Below are 14025 nucleotides of genomic sequence, written 5' to 3'. Positions count from 1 at the left end.
CCATGACCACTCCTCCTATATATAACATATTATCCAAGAAAAACTCTGAATCTAATTGGAAAACATTACCAACTATATGTATAATACCATGTGTAAGTTTTGTCTTTCTTTTAAATGTTAGTTGTCCACATATCATGAATTGAGAATAGTTGTAAAACAGGTGATAAAAAAATCAATGATTTGTTACATGACAAAAGATACACTATCTTTTAATATCTAAATTTAATAAATAATATTTTTTAACACTTTTAGAATAAATTTCTAAGAGATTCCCACTCTTTGAAAATAATTGTTCGTGATTTTTTTTCAAGGTAACACAGGATTCCATCTACATGTTTTCCGATCCTCTTACTTTTGTTAGTTTGTGTTATGACATGTTCTATTTATGCATTATGTAATATCAATTTCCATTGTTTTCTGTATTCTTTCGTTCTTATTTTTATTTCACAATCAAAGGAGAGACATATTTGGACAAAATAAAAAGAGAAAAATAAATTTTCAATTATGATTTAACACTAGAATAGAAAAACCTTTTTCCTTCCTTCGAGTACTTGACATAAAAACTATACTATTACATTATATATTAAATTCACATAAGCAAAAACATTATAGCCACCCTCCAAAATTATTGTTTTTTCTAAATCTTTATATATACATAATTATAAATTAGGTGCTAGAATTTAAGCCAACGGTGTAGCAGGAGGTGGAGTAGTTAGAACCCCACAGAGGTGAAGTTGGAGGAGAACGAAACGTAGAACAAGAAAATTTTGTGTGAGCACTGTTCACATCGTTTGTTGGGTTCCGAATCATGAATGGCACCATATCTTCAAGCAACCCTTGTGAGCCCATGTTTGGCTGGGCCATATCCTGTGGAGAGTCCAATGAAGTGGATGGCACCACACCCGAAGTGGCATTTGTTTGGGTTTCCTGGGCTTCACGAACATAATCTGATCTATGGGCTTGGGCTGGGCCCTGGGAAGAAGTGGGCTTGGACTTCTTGATGGGTGGATGAGATTGAGATTGGTGTGGTTGGCCCATGAGGAAATATGGGTAAGCAAAGTGCAAGTGGAGCCCTTCATAGGTTATGATAAGAGTGTCTGGGTCCTCAATGGACCTCTCAACCTGCTTCTTGGCACTGCACCTTGGGTTTGTGCACCTATAGTAACTCCTGCTGGTTCCATGGCATCAAAATTAGTAATGAATCATTAAACTTTGTACTATGTCATTAACCTAACCAAACCCAAACCAAAATCTTTTCACACATTTGATAAGGGTATTTCTTCCTGTATCCCTACATTTTTCTTCCTGCACCCCTACATTCTTCGAAATACCCAAATTATCTTGAAAGTTTTGGATGATTCTAGAATAAGGGATGTTCCGTAAGAAAAAAGTGTTTCTAAAATAAGAAATTCATAAGACAAAAAAATCATTCTAGAATATATTTTTTTGACTTCTGGAATGGTAAATCTGGAATTCATGAAATGTGTTTCAGAAAATGAATTGTGTCCCAGAAAGTATATTCCAAAAACATTTTAGAAAAAATAATCTTGAAGTCATTTTTAAAAGGGTAAAACAGTCTTTTCCAAAAATGATGGGTGCAGAGAGAAATTTATTGTGAACACTTGATTAAAAACCACAAACTGCTATTTTAAACTTACTACCATTATAAAAAAATGACCTTGTTTACTAGTAGGTAAGACGTGTAGGTAGTTGATTATTCCTATTTTTAGGTCTTAGTTGTGATAAAACTAAAAATATCAATACATGAAAAAAGATTGGTACAAGATTTTTCCGTGAAGTAAAATTTGAGTGAAGAGACTTCTCATAATGCTACTTTGGTAGAGATGCGATGAAAAGTGAGATGATAAATTGAACAATATACATAGAACTTCTGTTATGCATGTTTGTTGCCTCTATTAAAGTAGCTTTAATCTTAAACTTGTATTTGTCGGGCAATATATGGATGAGTGAATAGGCCTCTCACAAATCATAACACAACAACATGGGTAGGTTTTGATGAAAAAAATGAATGCTTTAGGTACCTGGGCTAGGCCTACAGGTATTCGTGATGCAACTGTCAACCCAATTTCCCATATCTAAGTTATGACAAGACACGAGTAGTGACGTGTAAATATTCCTCACCCTTACCTTTTCTATATCATCTCTATTACACATCATAGACTTCTCAGATACATGCAGATGTTGGATATATACAACTACAAACACAAACAACCCCATCTCATTCTGAAAATCGCACTAATTGGTAACTAGTAATTTTTCTTACTATGAATTTATGTGGGGCTTTCAGATTTATTAGTATGTTCTTTGTTCAGGTTTAACCATCTCCAATGGTGGGACATCATTGCCAAATGGTACTAAATTGTTTTCAGAGAATGAAAGACAGTATAATACGGTCTAAGTTGATGCATTTAATGACATTGAAGCAAGAAATTCACTCTCCATTTTCTGGGTGAAGAGAAGAGAGAGTGTTTTTTTTTGTTAGTGTTTAAGGAAAAACAGCTTGTATGAAAAGGACCATTAAAGTTCTTAATTCAATAATTTCTTTATAAATAGTTACAGAAAAGAGAAATTGAATTGAGATTCTAAGTTAAAATCAAGTTAGATGAGAGAGTTTAGGTAAAAGTTAAGTAAATTTTAATTTATGAAAAAAACATTTATAGAAAAACTTATGTAAACGTGTACTGAGTGTAAAACTTATGTGCATGTCCCTTTTGTTTTCAGTGAAGACTTTTGAAGTAATGCCAAAGTACTGTACATGCATAGAGGACAGATTTATGGAAATCTCTGCAGCTTTTTTTACCTCCCAGCAAATATGTAAAAAAAGTTGAAATCCAAAAGGTGAATTATCTTCATATGTGAATTATATAGAAGAAAGAATTTACCTAGGATTTGGGCTATTCTTAATGGATTTCTGTCCATACTTCCTCCACTTGTATCCATCATCTCCCATCCCATTGCCAAAGCATTTGATTTTGAGGGTATACTTATTCTCAATCTTGCTCAAACCCTTCTCCAAAATGGAAACTCTGAAAAAGAAACAAGAAACATCAACTAAACATGCACCAAATGTGAAAGTTAACCAAAGAAAGTAATGCAGAGAAGTTTGAAAGCATTTATACCTGCTGGGTGATGAGAGTGGTGGGAAGTGGTCTCTTTGGTTGTTCAGTGACAAAGCATTTTCAATATCTGAGATAGTAGGTCCTGAGTAAATGTTGGAGAGGAACCTATTAAAGGCATGGTCACTTGAAGAGGCGTTTGTTATGGGGGGTTGAATTGCCTCCTGTGGAAGCACAAGAAGGGGAGACCCATCATCCAAAAGCTCTTTCACAAGGTCATCATCCTCTGACCCCTCTGACCAAGTCGCCATTACTTCCTCCATCATTGTCTTTGACATGGCTGACTCAATCATATTTATTAGGCCAGGGCAAGAAGATCCTTGTTGTAGTTATAGAAGTTGATAGAGGAAGGTGAGGAAGATAATAAGCTAATGAGAAAGGAAAGAGTGGAGCAGATGAAGAGGTGGTTGTGACGTATACTTGCTTCTCCCCTCCTTGACTTTAATAAGTAAGCCAAGCTGTGGCTATGTTTTTGTATGCATTCTACATTGACTTCCTTGGAGATTTCTATTCCAAACAATATAGTAACATCCTTGGTTAACTGCACAATGTGTCATTACTCACCACCTCATAATTTGATGGGGTCTTTGTACTGTCCACATGTAGCATGGTAATTTACTAAGTTTGTGTTTGCATGTAAACATCCCAAATTGATTCAGATTAAAACTGGTTTGGTTTATATTTAGCTTCGCGTTGCAGATAAGATCTGCAGTTAAATTGAAACATAAATCTGAGATTTCAAACATTAAACTTAACACACAATTAAAAGTGGAAGTGGTTCATGTGGAAGTATTTTTACACTTAAAGTAAATTAACAGTTAAATTCAGTACACATTTTTTATTTAACTAAAAATTACTTAAAACCGTTTCATCCTGAAATCAATTTTCACATGTAAATAGTTATCTAGAATCACTATGTAACATGAGATTAAACCTCTCAATATGAAACCAAACATACTAAATAAAATATCTGACATTGACTTGCATCTTCACAGTTTCTTGCTTTTGGCTGCAAGCAAGTGGAACAAGTTTAAAGTTCTTTGTAAATTGTAGTGTCTATATTTTTTCACCTTTTTTCTTTAGAGGAACTTGGTCAATTTGATGTATGGCTATGCTTGTAATATTAGCTTTTTGGGAATTCAGAGCCATAACAAGTGTGAGGGGCTTTGACAATTTTAAAAGTTATTGTAGTACTTATAAGTGTGGGCTATGCTTTTGTTTAAATGTTTAATTTGTCTTGTTACATGATGGGAAAGATGCATATCACACCAGACAGAAGCTACTTGACGACCCCATTTCAACCACAGCAAGAGTCAACCTTAAAGAAATATTTATCATATACATTGAAAATACTTTTAGGATATTCTTTGACTCATGAGACTAATTTTCAATTCTCTTTAGCAAAAATATTTATCAGGGTAGGTGAACTTTCACAATTATTTATTTGCTACTATTGATGAAACGGTAGGTTACTTACTAAAGTACGATTCTCCTTATGAAAAAGTAACATTAGGAATGATATTGGAGCTTAGCCAAATAACTAAATAGCTAATCATAGAGCTTTAAATTCTTCAATGATTCATTAGAAAGATGACATTCAAAGCGGAGAACATACTCCTACTTACCTACAATACATGTATACACAGGTAGATAGATTTTTCATTGGATCCCATTTGTTTAAGTAATTCTAGCAAGTAGAAGACTGTAGATAGCAAAACCTTGTGTATATAGGGATGAATGATTTATACTTGTAGCAATTCCTCAACAGTTTGAAAGATGACAAACACTAAAAGCAGAAAATAATTGCTGTAATTGTTCATGTTTTCTGTCTGAAGTAAATTTTAATAAAATCATAGTCACATACAGAAAAAAACATCCTAGAACAAGAATTATTGGCTACTGCACATGCCCTGGAATTCATTGCTTATATTTTACCAGCATTTTTTCATCTAGCAACACCAAGAATTTGACCTAAATTGTATGAAAGTAAGTGGTGACTTCAATTTGTAGAACAACAACACTTCCACTCCAAGAAGATGAGATTATATGCATGCTACTAAGGAAAGTATATTTTTGTTAAATATCATCTCAGAAAGTTTATCTTAAAGGAAAGTTAATGTATAAAATAAATACCCAAGTTGGATGCAGTAAACTAATGGGAAGTATTTATATATTATTAAATGATGATTAACAACTGCAATCAGTTAATTTAATAGCTACCATAAAAGTAAGAGAGGATTAAGTGGATGTTTAGATTAACTTATGTCACAGCACACAAAAGTTGACACTTACTTATAAAATAGTTATGGACAAGAAGATTAAGAACGTGTCAATAGTTTTGTTTGTTATAGGTGGGAGTTTAGATATATGTCTTGTCCATATTTTTATTGGTCTATACATTACGCCTAATTAATTATAGTAGAATTATATAGTAATTTTAGGCACTGTAAAGAATATAAAGAGATTGTGTGAAAATAGATGTGGAACATGAATGAGTTCCCTTGATAAAAGTTTGTCTTAGATTTTTATACAAGTCAATCTTGATTTGACACTCCAATCACCATGCATAAGTCAAACATGGTCCATTTTGAGTTAAAAATCATAGTGTGAAATTACTTGCAGCAACAACTTTTTACCTAATAGAATGGTTGAAATGGAGCTGAATTGAAATACCTTGATATATGTGAAAATAAGCATGGAGCATGATATAATAAAACTAATAATTGGAAGGCACAGACACAATGGTGATACCGATTCCCATATCCAGAAATGGACAATGTAAATCTCCACCTCTTAATTAGCGTTATCTTCACTCTGCAAGTAAATCAACCATAACATGGCTATTTCTGCAACAATTTGATCTAGAGACACACAAGACTCATGCTGTCTCTCCCCGATTGCTTCAAAGTTAGGGAATTGTTTGTCTCATGTGCCTTTGACTTTTTGAATCGAAACAAAACCACAACGATCATAAAAAATGAAAATAATAAAAATAAAAATGAAAATTTGAAGAAGAAGAAGTAACAAGCATAGGAGTCCCTACTCGGCACAATGGGACAAGAGGCGTTGACTGTCAGAGTGGGTTTAGGTTAGCTGCACGGTGTCGTTTAGCAAGTGCATGGGACCCGCACTCGGCGATAGAACAACGTGATCTACTTTTCTTTCTCTTACTACGTTGGATTGTTACTATGTGAAAAAGTCAACTTTTCATTTGTGCACCCCAAAGCAAGGCGCGTGAAAGCTTGACGCGTGTGAGAATTCCACACATTTGAAGATTACGTGTGCCTTTTGTGAAGAGACGGTGCAGCTGCGGTGATGTGCCATGCTCACTCACTTACTGTCACAAGGCACAACCCTATATATATATAATAGTAGCTTCAACAGCTAAAGTAATAATAGGTAAAATGTTTGACCTTCATAATTCTTGTAGTTCTTTTTTATGTTAGTGTTTATACCTTTTTTTTCAAGTATGTGCAATATATTTCTTTTCTGTTTTATATGTTAATATAATATGTGTTTTAAGTTATTGTTGAAAGTAATAACTCATCTTTTAAAAATGGTACTTTTAGTTTTATGTATTTTTTTTTATATTTTTGTTTTATATAAAAATATTTCATAACCAGAGACAGGGAAAAAGTTAATAAATATTAAAAAATGATAAAAAAATTTATTTTAAAATATAGGAATTATTATAATTTCTTACTACAAATTTCATTTTGATGAGCTGTGTCATGTAAAAAATTAACATTTTAATAAAAATAATAGAGTAAACATTTTAGGTTTTATCATATATATATATATATATAATGAGTAAATAAGTTTTGCAGTACACTGTCACGTATAATTAATTTATTAATTTTCATGGTGGCTATCTTAAAAGTCATTATTAATGATTTTAGTTGTGTAGGTATATAATGAGATCATCATATGATAATTAAATTTCAGCTTACAGTAGAACACATGATGATCACACATTCTCAAATTGCTTTTGATATTCTTGTGACCTTATCAAGGATAACTGTGACATGTACCTTCCTCATGTGATCTACTGAGATTTATGAGCTTCCTTGTGAGGCAGGGATAGATTATTGGGAGGGTGGGCCACTAGTCCGTTAATGTTCTAAATCAAAGTCAAAGTAGAGTCTTTTAAGTGGTATGAGATTCAGTTTGAGATGTATTTTACTCTCATTGAAAAGTGGTTGTTTTATTAGGAACTCTCGTGGTAATCTTGCACATTGAATAGTGGTTGTTCTATAATATTTTTGTTTATAGTGTTGTACAATAGATATTGATTATGCTCTCTTCCATTTACTTGATGCATGAATAATATTGAGGTCAAGGAGATGTGGTAGGTTTAAGAGAGTATTTGTTACTAGATGATATATAATGTAACTTATAAACTTTTATGATGTAACTGTGAAATATAGATTTGTTATTATATTTTGTCTAATTTAACAACTGTAAACTCTCTTTTTATTAATCAAGTCTCGGTTGAACTTTTTGCACAGCAGGCCTCTTCTATCTTTTAGAGATTGTTTGGCCCTTTATAGTAACAATTCTCCACTTTATCATAATCCATGACCTTATTAATAATCCATTGGTTAATTGTGATAGTTTTTCAAATAATTAAGGACTTGATGTCTCTTTTTATTACTACTCCAATGTTGCACTAGAACATTCTAATCAACTTTGGGTAGATGGTCTCTAGAAAAACTCTTATTTTATTGAATGAGACTCAAAGTTAATTTGAGTCCATCTGTGATGGCGAGAAAGATTGTCTAGTTTTATTATAAATTTTGACTTATTCCTTATGTTAAATAAATCTACTTATTCTTAAATTAAGATAAATGTATAATGCAGGTGCATACGTAGAGAAGTTCAAATTAAATAATTAGATGCTTCATACAAAAGATACACACGTAACTTAAGTATTTTTACTTGCGAACAATTATAACACATGCTTTTTATAATTAATCATTCTCTTACGAAGTTTACGTTTAGAAGATTTGTTAGATATACAAAAGATACACATGTAACTCAAACTAAGTATTTTTACTTGTGAACAATTATAACACATGCTTTTTATAATTAATCATTCTTTTACGAAGTTCACGCTTAGAAGATTTGTTAGATGCACTAGTTTGTTTATCTTCTAATAGGGTTTTGTAAATATAAATTTTTTTGTTACAAATTTTTTTGATCATTTGTAGGTATAAGTTCTAAATATATCCTATTTTAAATACAATTATTTATAAAGTTATGCTTTAATTTTAATATATTTGTCTCATGAAGGCAAGATGTGATTTCTAGGGAGTCTAATATAATTGTTATTGTCACAAAGGATATGGATATTACTCTCGTAGATGTTGTAGTCCTCTAGTTGGTTCCTGATTGAAAGTAGTTAAGAGTAACAACTAGTGACTAAGATATAATTCACTTTTGTTGTTGAGATAATTATCGTATGTTAATTCTTGCATGCCCATGATACTAAGTTTTTACCAATGAAGTGATATGCCCAACTTTTACTCTTCCTTTCCACTTGATCTTTAGTGTGCATCACAATAACCCACTAATTTAAAATTTTCCATTTGCTTAAAAACAAAAATGAAGGTTAGTTGCTCCAATGAGATAACCAAAAATTTGTTTAATTGATAAATGTACTTAAATGTACTTATAGTGGGTTAGAGTTGAAATGTGAAAACAAACATTATATCAAGCCTAGATGTTGTAGGGTAAATAAGTGAACCAATCATTTAACGATAGATCATATATTATTCACTTTCCTTGATTCTTTGTCTACTCTTAGTGAAGTTGTTGGATGCATGTGTCATTTCTTTTTGGGTCGTCAAACTTGAACTTCTTTAGAAATTCCTGTTGCATATTTCGCTTGGTGTGTGTAGACATCGTTCCCTTCTTACTTAATCTGAAGTTTTAAGAAGAACTTAAGTCCATCCATCATACTTATCTCAAACTCATCTTATACCAGCTTAGAAAATTCCTTACAAAGAGGTTCATTTGTAGTATCAACTATTATACATACATATAAACAATAAGGAAGTTAGACTTAAGTCTTTGTGAAACAATGCAATGTCTACCCTTCCTCTTGAAAAACTACTTTTTATTAAAAATGACTTGATTTTTTCCATATCAAACTCATGGAGTTTGCTTTAGACTATATAAGGTCTTATAAAGTTTAAAGACAAGTTTAAGATAGGTAATAATCTCGAACCTATGGAGTTTTTCCATATAGGCTTCTTCCTTTGTGAGACTTTTAAGTTATGCACTATTAACATCTATTTGATAAACATCATATTACTGTGAGCAACAAACAAAATATATGTATAACTTCTAGTATTGTGACTGATGTATAAGTTTTTGTGTAGTTTATGCTCTCCTACTGCGAGCAAATTTTTTCTATTAATCTAACCTTCTTTCACATGACCTTACCTTCTTCAAGAGGCTTGTTTCTAAACACCCTCTTGGCTTTAAATGTCATCTTGCCTTGGGTAGCTTCTCAGGTTTTCAGATGTCATTTTTCTATAACTGCTTAAGCTCATCTTGCATGGCTTATACCTAGTCCTCGTCTTTTAGTGTCTCATAAATAATTTTTGATTTCATATGAGATGAAGGTAGAGTTCCATTTTAAGGTTGATCTTATCCTTACTCTTTTATTTACATCTCCAAAGATCGCTTTAAACACTTTTCCCACAATGTTTGACACTTTGTATAAACTTCTTTACTTTTCTTCTTTTTGTTTGATCTTTATGCTTGAAAATAATTTCATCTAGTTGTGACAATTCCTTATTAGTTTTATAATTATTAATTCTTACATGAATGACTTTTTCAAGAAGAAAATTGTTTTAATTTCTTTCTCATTAGTTTTAAGATTATCTTGTTCAATTTTTCATAAAAGTGTAACATGTATTTGTTTTTCTTAGTAAAATTGTCTATGGAGATAGATTTTGTTTTAAAAGGTTTATCAAATTTGAAAAAAAAATCACTTCTCTTTTTGTGTTTCTATGAGGCTTAGAGAGAATTGAAAACCTATACAAGAGCTCATGATATATTTAGTGATAAAGTGTAGGTTAGAGAAGTCAACCTCATTATTTGAGTTGTCTGATGAGGTTCAAACCTTGTGTTGGCCATCAAACAGAGGTTTTCTACTTTTCCAAATCCTTTTTCTTCTGAGCCAGACTCATCCAGGTCTTCCCATGTGGATACAACAACCAATGTCATGATTATTTAGAAGAACATGCATTCTTCCAAACATATTGTTCACACTTTAGCCATCCTTCATGGTGAAATATTCGTACTAACATGTGAGGGTGACAGTTTCCTGAGTTGCATGTCTTTATTACCCTCGTAGTTAATGATAAAGGAGTACCAAATCTCCTTTTACAAACCTTTTTATACTTTTTTTTAGATAAGGCACATATAAGAGTGTACATTGCTTTGTTGCTAACTACATCTTGTTGAACTCTTCTTTTTCCCAATCTTCCTCAGGGGAGGAGATCTCTATATCACCACAGGTGATGATCTTCCACAACAGATAATTTATGGACTTCACGTACATCTTTGTGTTCAATAAGAAAAGTATTCTCTTAAGAACACAAAATGCCTGCAGAGGGAATCTCCTTTTGCATTGAGATTTGGTTTCATGCCTGCTATGTTAGATCTTTTCCTTTAGTCGCAGTAAAGCGCTAAACCCTTTAGAGGTCGAGCTTTAATACCAACAGTGAAAAACAAGTAAAACATATAAAGGGAGAGTTGAATTGTTTTCAAAAATCTTTTGGTTGTTTTTTGCAAATATTGTGTGATGGTACGAGGACAAATGATAGTTCTATACTGGTTAGACAAACTAACAAAGATTTTCAAAGATAAGTTTGAAAAACTTTTGATTCTTATGTTAGTGCAGGTATTATAACATTTGTTGAACCAAGTGGTGTTCAATGTTTTGAAGAATCCAAATCCTTTGAAGGATGATGAAGCCTCTGCTTTGCTTGATGCTGCTGTGCTGGTTTTAGCTTTGTTCTGGGGTAGTTTAAATATTGTAATCAATCCTTAGATTAAATCTCAAAGCAATTAGCATCTCAATTTTAACAAAGCAAAATGTTTTTTAAACTAAGTTGAAACAACCGATTGTTTTGTCGAAACAACCGATTGTTTACACTTAGGTGTTTTGAGAAAGTTTGAAAACTGTTTTTGAATGGTGAATTTTGTTAAGTAACAAAACAACCGATTGATTCGAGGAAACAATCGATTGTTTGTTTTGAAACCATAACAGAAAAACTGTTTTCTTTGACTGAGCTTTAAATGCTTTAACTGAATACGCTCCAGTCATTAAATGCCTTGACCAATCTGTTTTAAATGCAATTAAGAGTTTGTTAAGATTTGATAACAAACTATATTCTTAGATATATTCTGAAAAACTGTTTTTATGTTTTAAGAATCTTGAAACAAAGTTTTGATCTAAGAGTTTTTAAAAATGTTCTGAGATTGCTTAAGAGTTGAGAGATTGATCAAGGTGCTGAATAGGATTCTACTTGTATTGATTTCAGATATTCATTTGTAACAAGTGTAATCTTTGTAAAACTGCTGAACAATTCGTGTGTGTGTTTTGCTGAGATTGGCTGTGTGTTCTTGAGGTGTTCAAGATCAGCAATCTTAGTGTTGGCCAAGGAGAGTGTGTTTCTTGAGGTGTTCAAGGTCATTCTCTTGGTTGTGGTGTAAGTGATCAAGTGGTGATTGCTTAGTGGATATCCTCAGGGTTTCTGAGAAGACTGGATGTAGCTCTTGTTTGGAGTGAACCAGTATAAACAACTGTGTACAATTTCTCTATCCCTATCTCTTTAATTCAGTTTTGTTATTTTGGAACTGGTATAAACAACCGATTGTTTCGCTAAAACAACCGATTGTTTTTCCAGCTTTGTGCTTTTGCTATTTGTTTTGGAAAAACTGAATCCTTAATCAAGGTTCTTTCAAAGTATTTTCATTCTAAGGTTAAAAGATTGCAAAAATCTTTCTTAAACAATTCACCCCCCCTCTCGTTTAAGGCTATATATTCTAACAACATGTAAGGTAATAAGATAAGGAAAGGAAAAAATTACTTAAGATGTCTTATCTATCACACAAACTAGGTCCAATTCTCAATCATTTGATTGAGTTCCACTTGGCAGACTAATACTAAAAGATACAAAAGTATTTTTTCAGCTCGTGGTTACTCCTGGCTAATCTTGTACAAGTATTTTTTTTAAATGTAGTTACTCCTTATACAAAGTGATTTTTACTTAAAATTGTGTAAAGCACATAAAATTTTTCAAGGTTCATAAAGTAAATGCTTGGAATTGTTGAAGCAAAGCAATTTTAGGTCACTTTCTAAGAGATCGATAATGTGACAAAAGCTTTTTGAGGATCCTCTTGGCAAATCAAGGAAACAAACATTCCCTACAACATAGAATAAGCATATGGATATTCGTGAGGTACTATATTAGCTTAAGACTACACGTGTATCATCTAATCAAATACATTGCTTATTAAGATTGCACAATGTTGTATCTTTTGATAGATGGAGCACTTGCATTTTACACAATCTTTTGTTGTCTTACAAAGGAAGTATGACAATGTTTTATACTTTATTGAAAAAATTCTGAGTCGAAGGAGGTTCATGTGAGTCTGTATGGGGTGTGAAAAAAGAACCAGATCTTTTAGAACCATATGAATTAACCCTGTCATACATGGTGATTCGAGATATTGAGATTTATATGAGCATAACTGTGTGAATTCACAATGAGATAGTATGATAGGTGCAGATCGCTGTGTCTAAGTCAATGCACGAGTCTTTCATAAGTAGAGTCAAGTGTTTGAGTATTGGAGTCAGTAGAAGTTTGACATGAGAAATATGAATGTGGAATTTTGATAAACACTTGTTTGTTGTGTGAAAACTTTATTAGAATTGATTATATATGTGTATTTAATTATTTAACTTTATATTGGAAGTTTTTAAAATATAGCTAGGTTACCCTGTGATTTGTGTTATGTTTTATTTGCCTTATTTTGTCGTGTATTTTTAAATGGGAGAAAGTGATATTTCAGGTGATAAAGTTCTTTGGTGAGTAGATGGAGTCTCTGCTGCTTTATTTTGTTTACTTTGTTTTATATGTATGTATATATTAAAATTCTTATGAAGAAGGATACATATATATTTTGAGATACTATATGGGTTATTCATATATATATTTGGATATGTATTTATATGATAATTACATATTGTATGCATATTACATTATTAGATGTGAGTAAAATAGGGATGTTACATTTTAGTATCAGAGCAGGTCAAACCTTAATAGACCTAAGGGTTATGAGGTTGTTTGTGTGTTCTTTAGTTGATTTGTTACTAAAAATATATAGTTGTTTTAAAAATTCTAAAGATTTATCCTAAATCTTTTCTTTGTATTTTATACCTCCTACCTCTCCCCAACCTTCTTTTGAGATGAGTCATATTACTAGAGTTAATGAGATGATGACAAATTCCATTCAACAACAGAACCTGACAATTGCTTAAAATCACCAGGCAGTTATGCATGAGTGGGAGGCTGCTAGATCTGTTGCAGTTGCTCCCTATACCAGTCATCCTCAGGAGCAAATGGGACTAACTGAGTTCATGAAACACAATCCTTTAAATTTAAGGGGAAATGATACTCCTGATCAAGCAAATCAGTGGATTAGGAAATTGGAGAAGATCTTTAAGGCAACCTCCTGCCCTAAAGACAAGAAGTTGTTATTTGTTCTGTACTTGTTTCTGGAGAGGAAGAGTTCTGGTGGATGGGAGCTCAGTAGATGATGGAAGCCACAGTTAAGGTGTTGGATTGGGAGAGCTTCAGAGTGAGAT

At 32.2% G+C, this 14025-nt stretch overlaps 1 protein-coding gene across 1 annotated transcript; it reads right to left on the bottom strand.

The window, feature by feature from the left end:
- Positions 1-477: 477 nt before the first annotated feature.
- WRKY49 (WRKY DNA-binding protein 49) lies at positions 478-3679 on the bottom strand. The gene is made up of 3 exons (XM_068633009.2): positions 3141-3679; positions 2904-3047; positions 478-1168 (listed from the first exon to the last, which is right to left on the bottom strand). The coding sequence occupies exons 1-3, from the start codon at positions 3428-3430 to the stop codon at positions 667-669; spliced, it is 936 nt and encodes a 311-aa protein (XP_068489110.1). The 5' UTR covers positions 3431-3679; the 3' UTR covers positions 478-666.
- Between the last annotated feature and the right edge of the window lie 10346 nt (positions 3680-14025).

The sequence above is a fragment of the Phaseolus vulgaris genome, chromosome 8, assembly GCF_051622355.1.
Source record: "Phaseolus vulgaris cultivar YP4 chromosome 8, ASM5162235v1, whole genome shotgun sequence".
NCBI lineage: Eukaryota > Viridiplantae > Streptophyta > Magnoliopsida > Fabales > Fabaceae > Phaseolus > Phaseolus vulgaris.
This window is presented reverse-complemented; position numbering and strand designations above follow the sequence as displayed.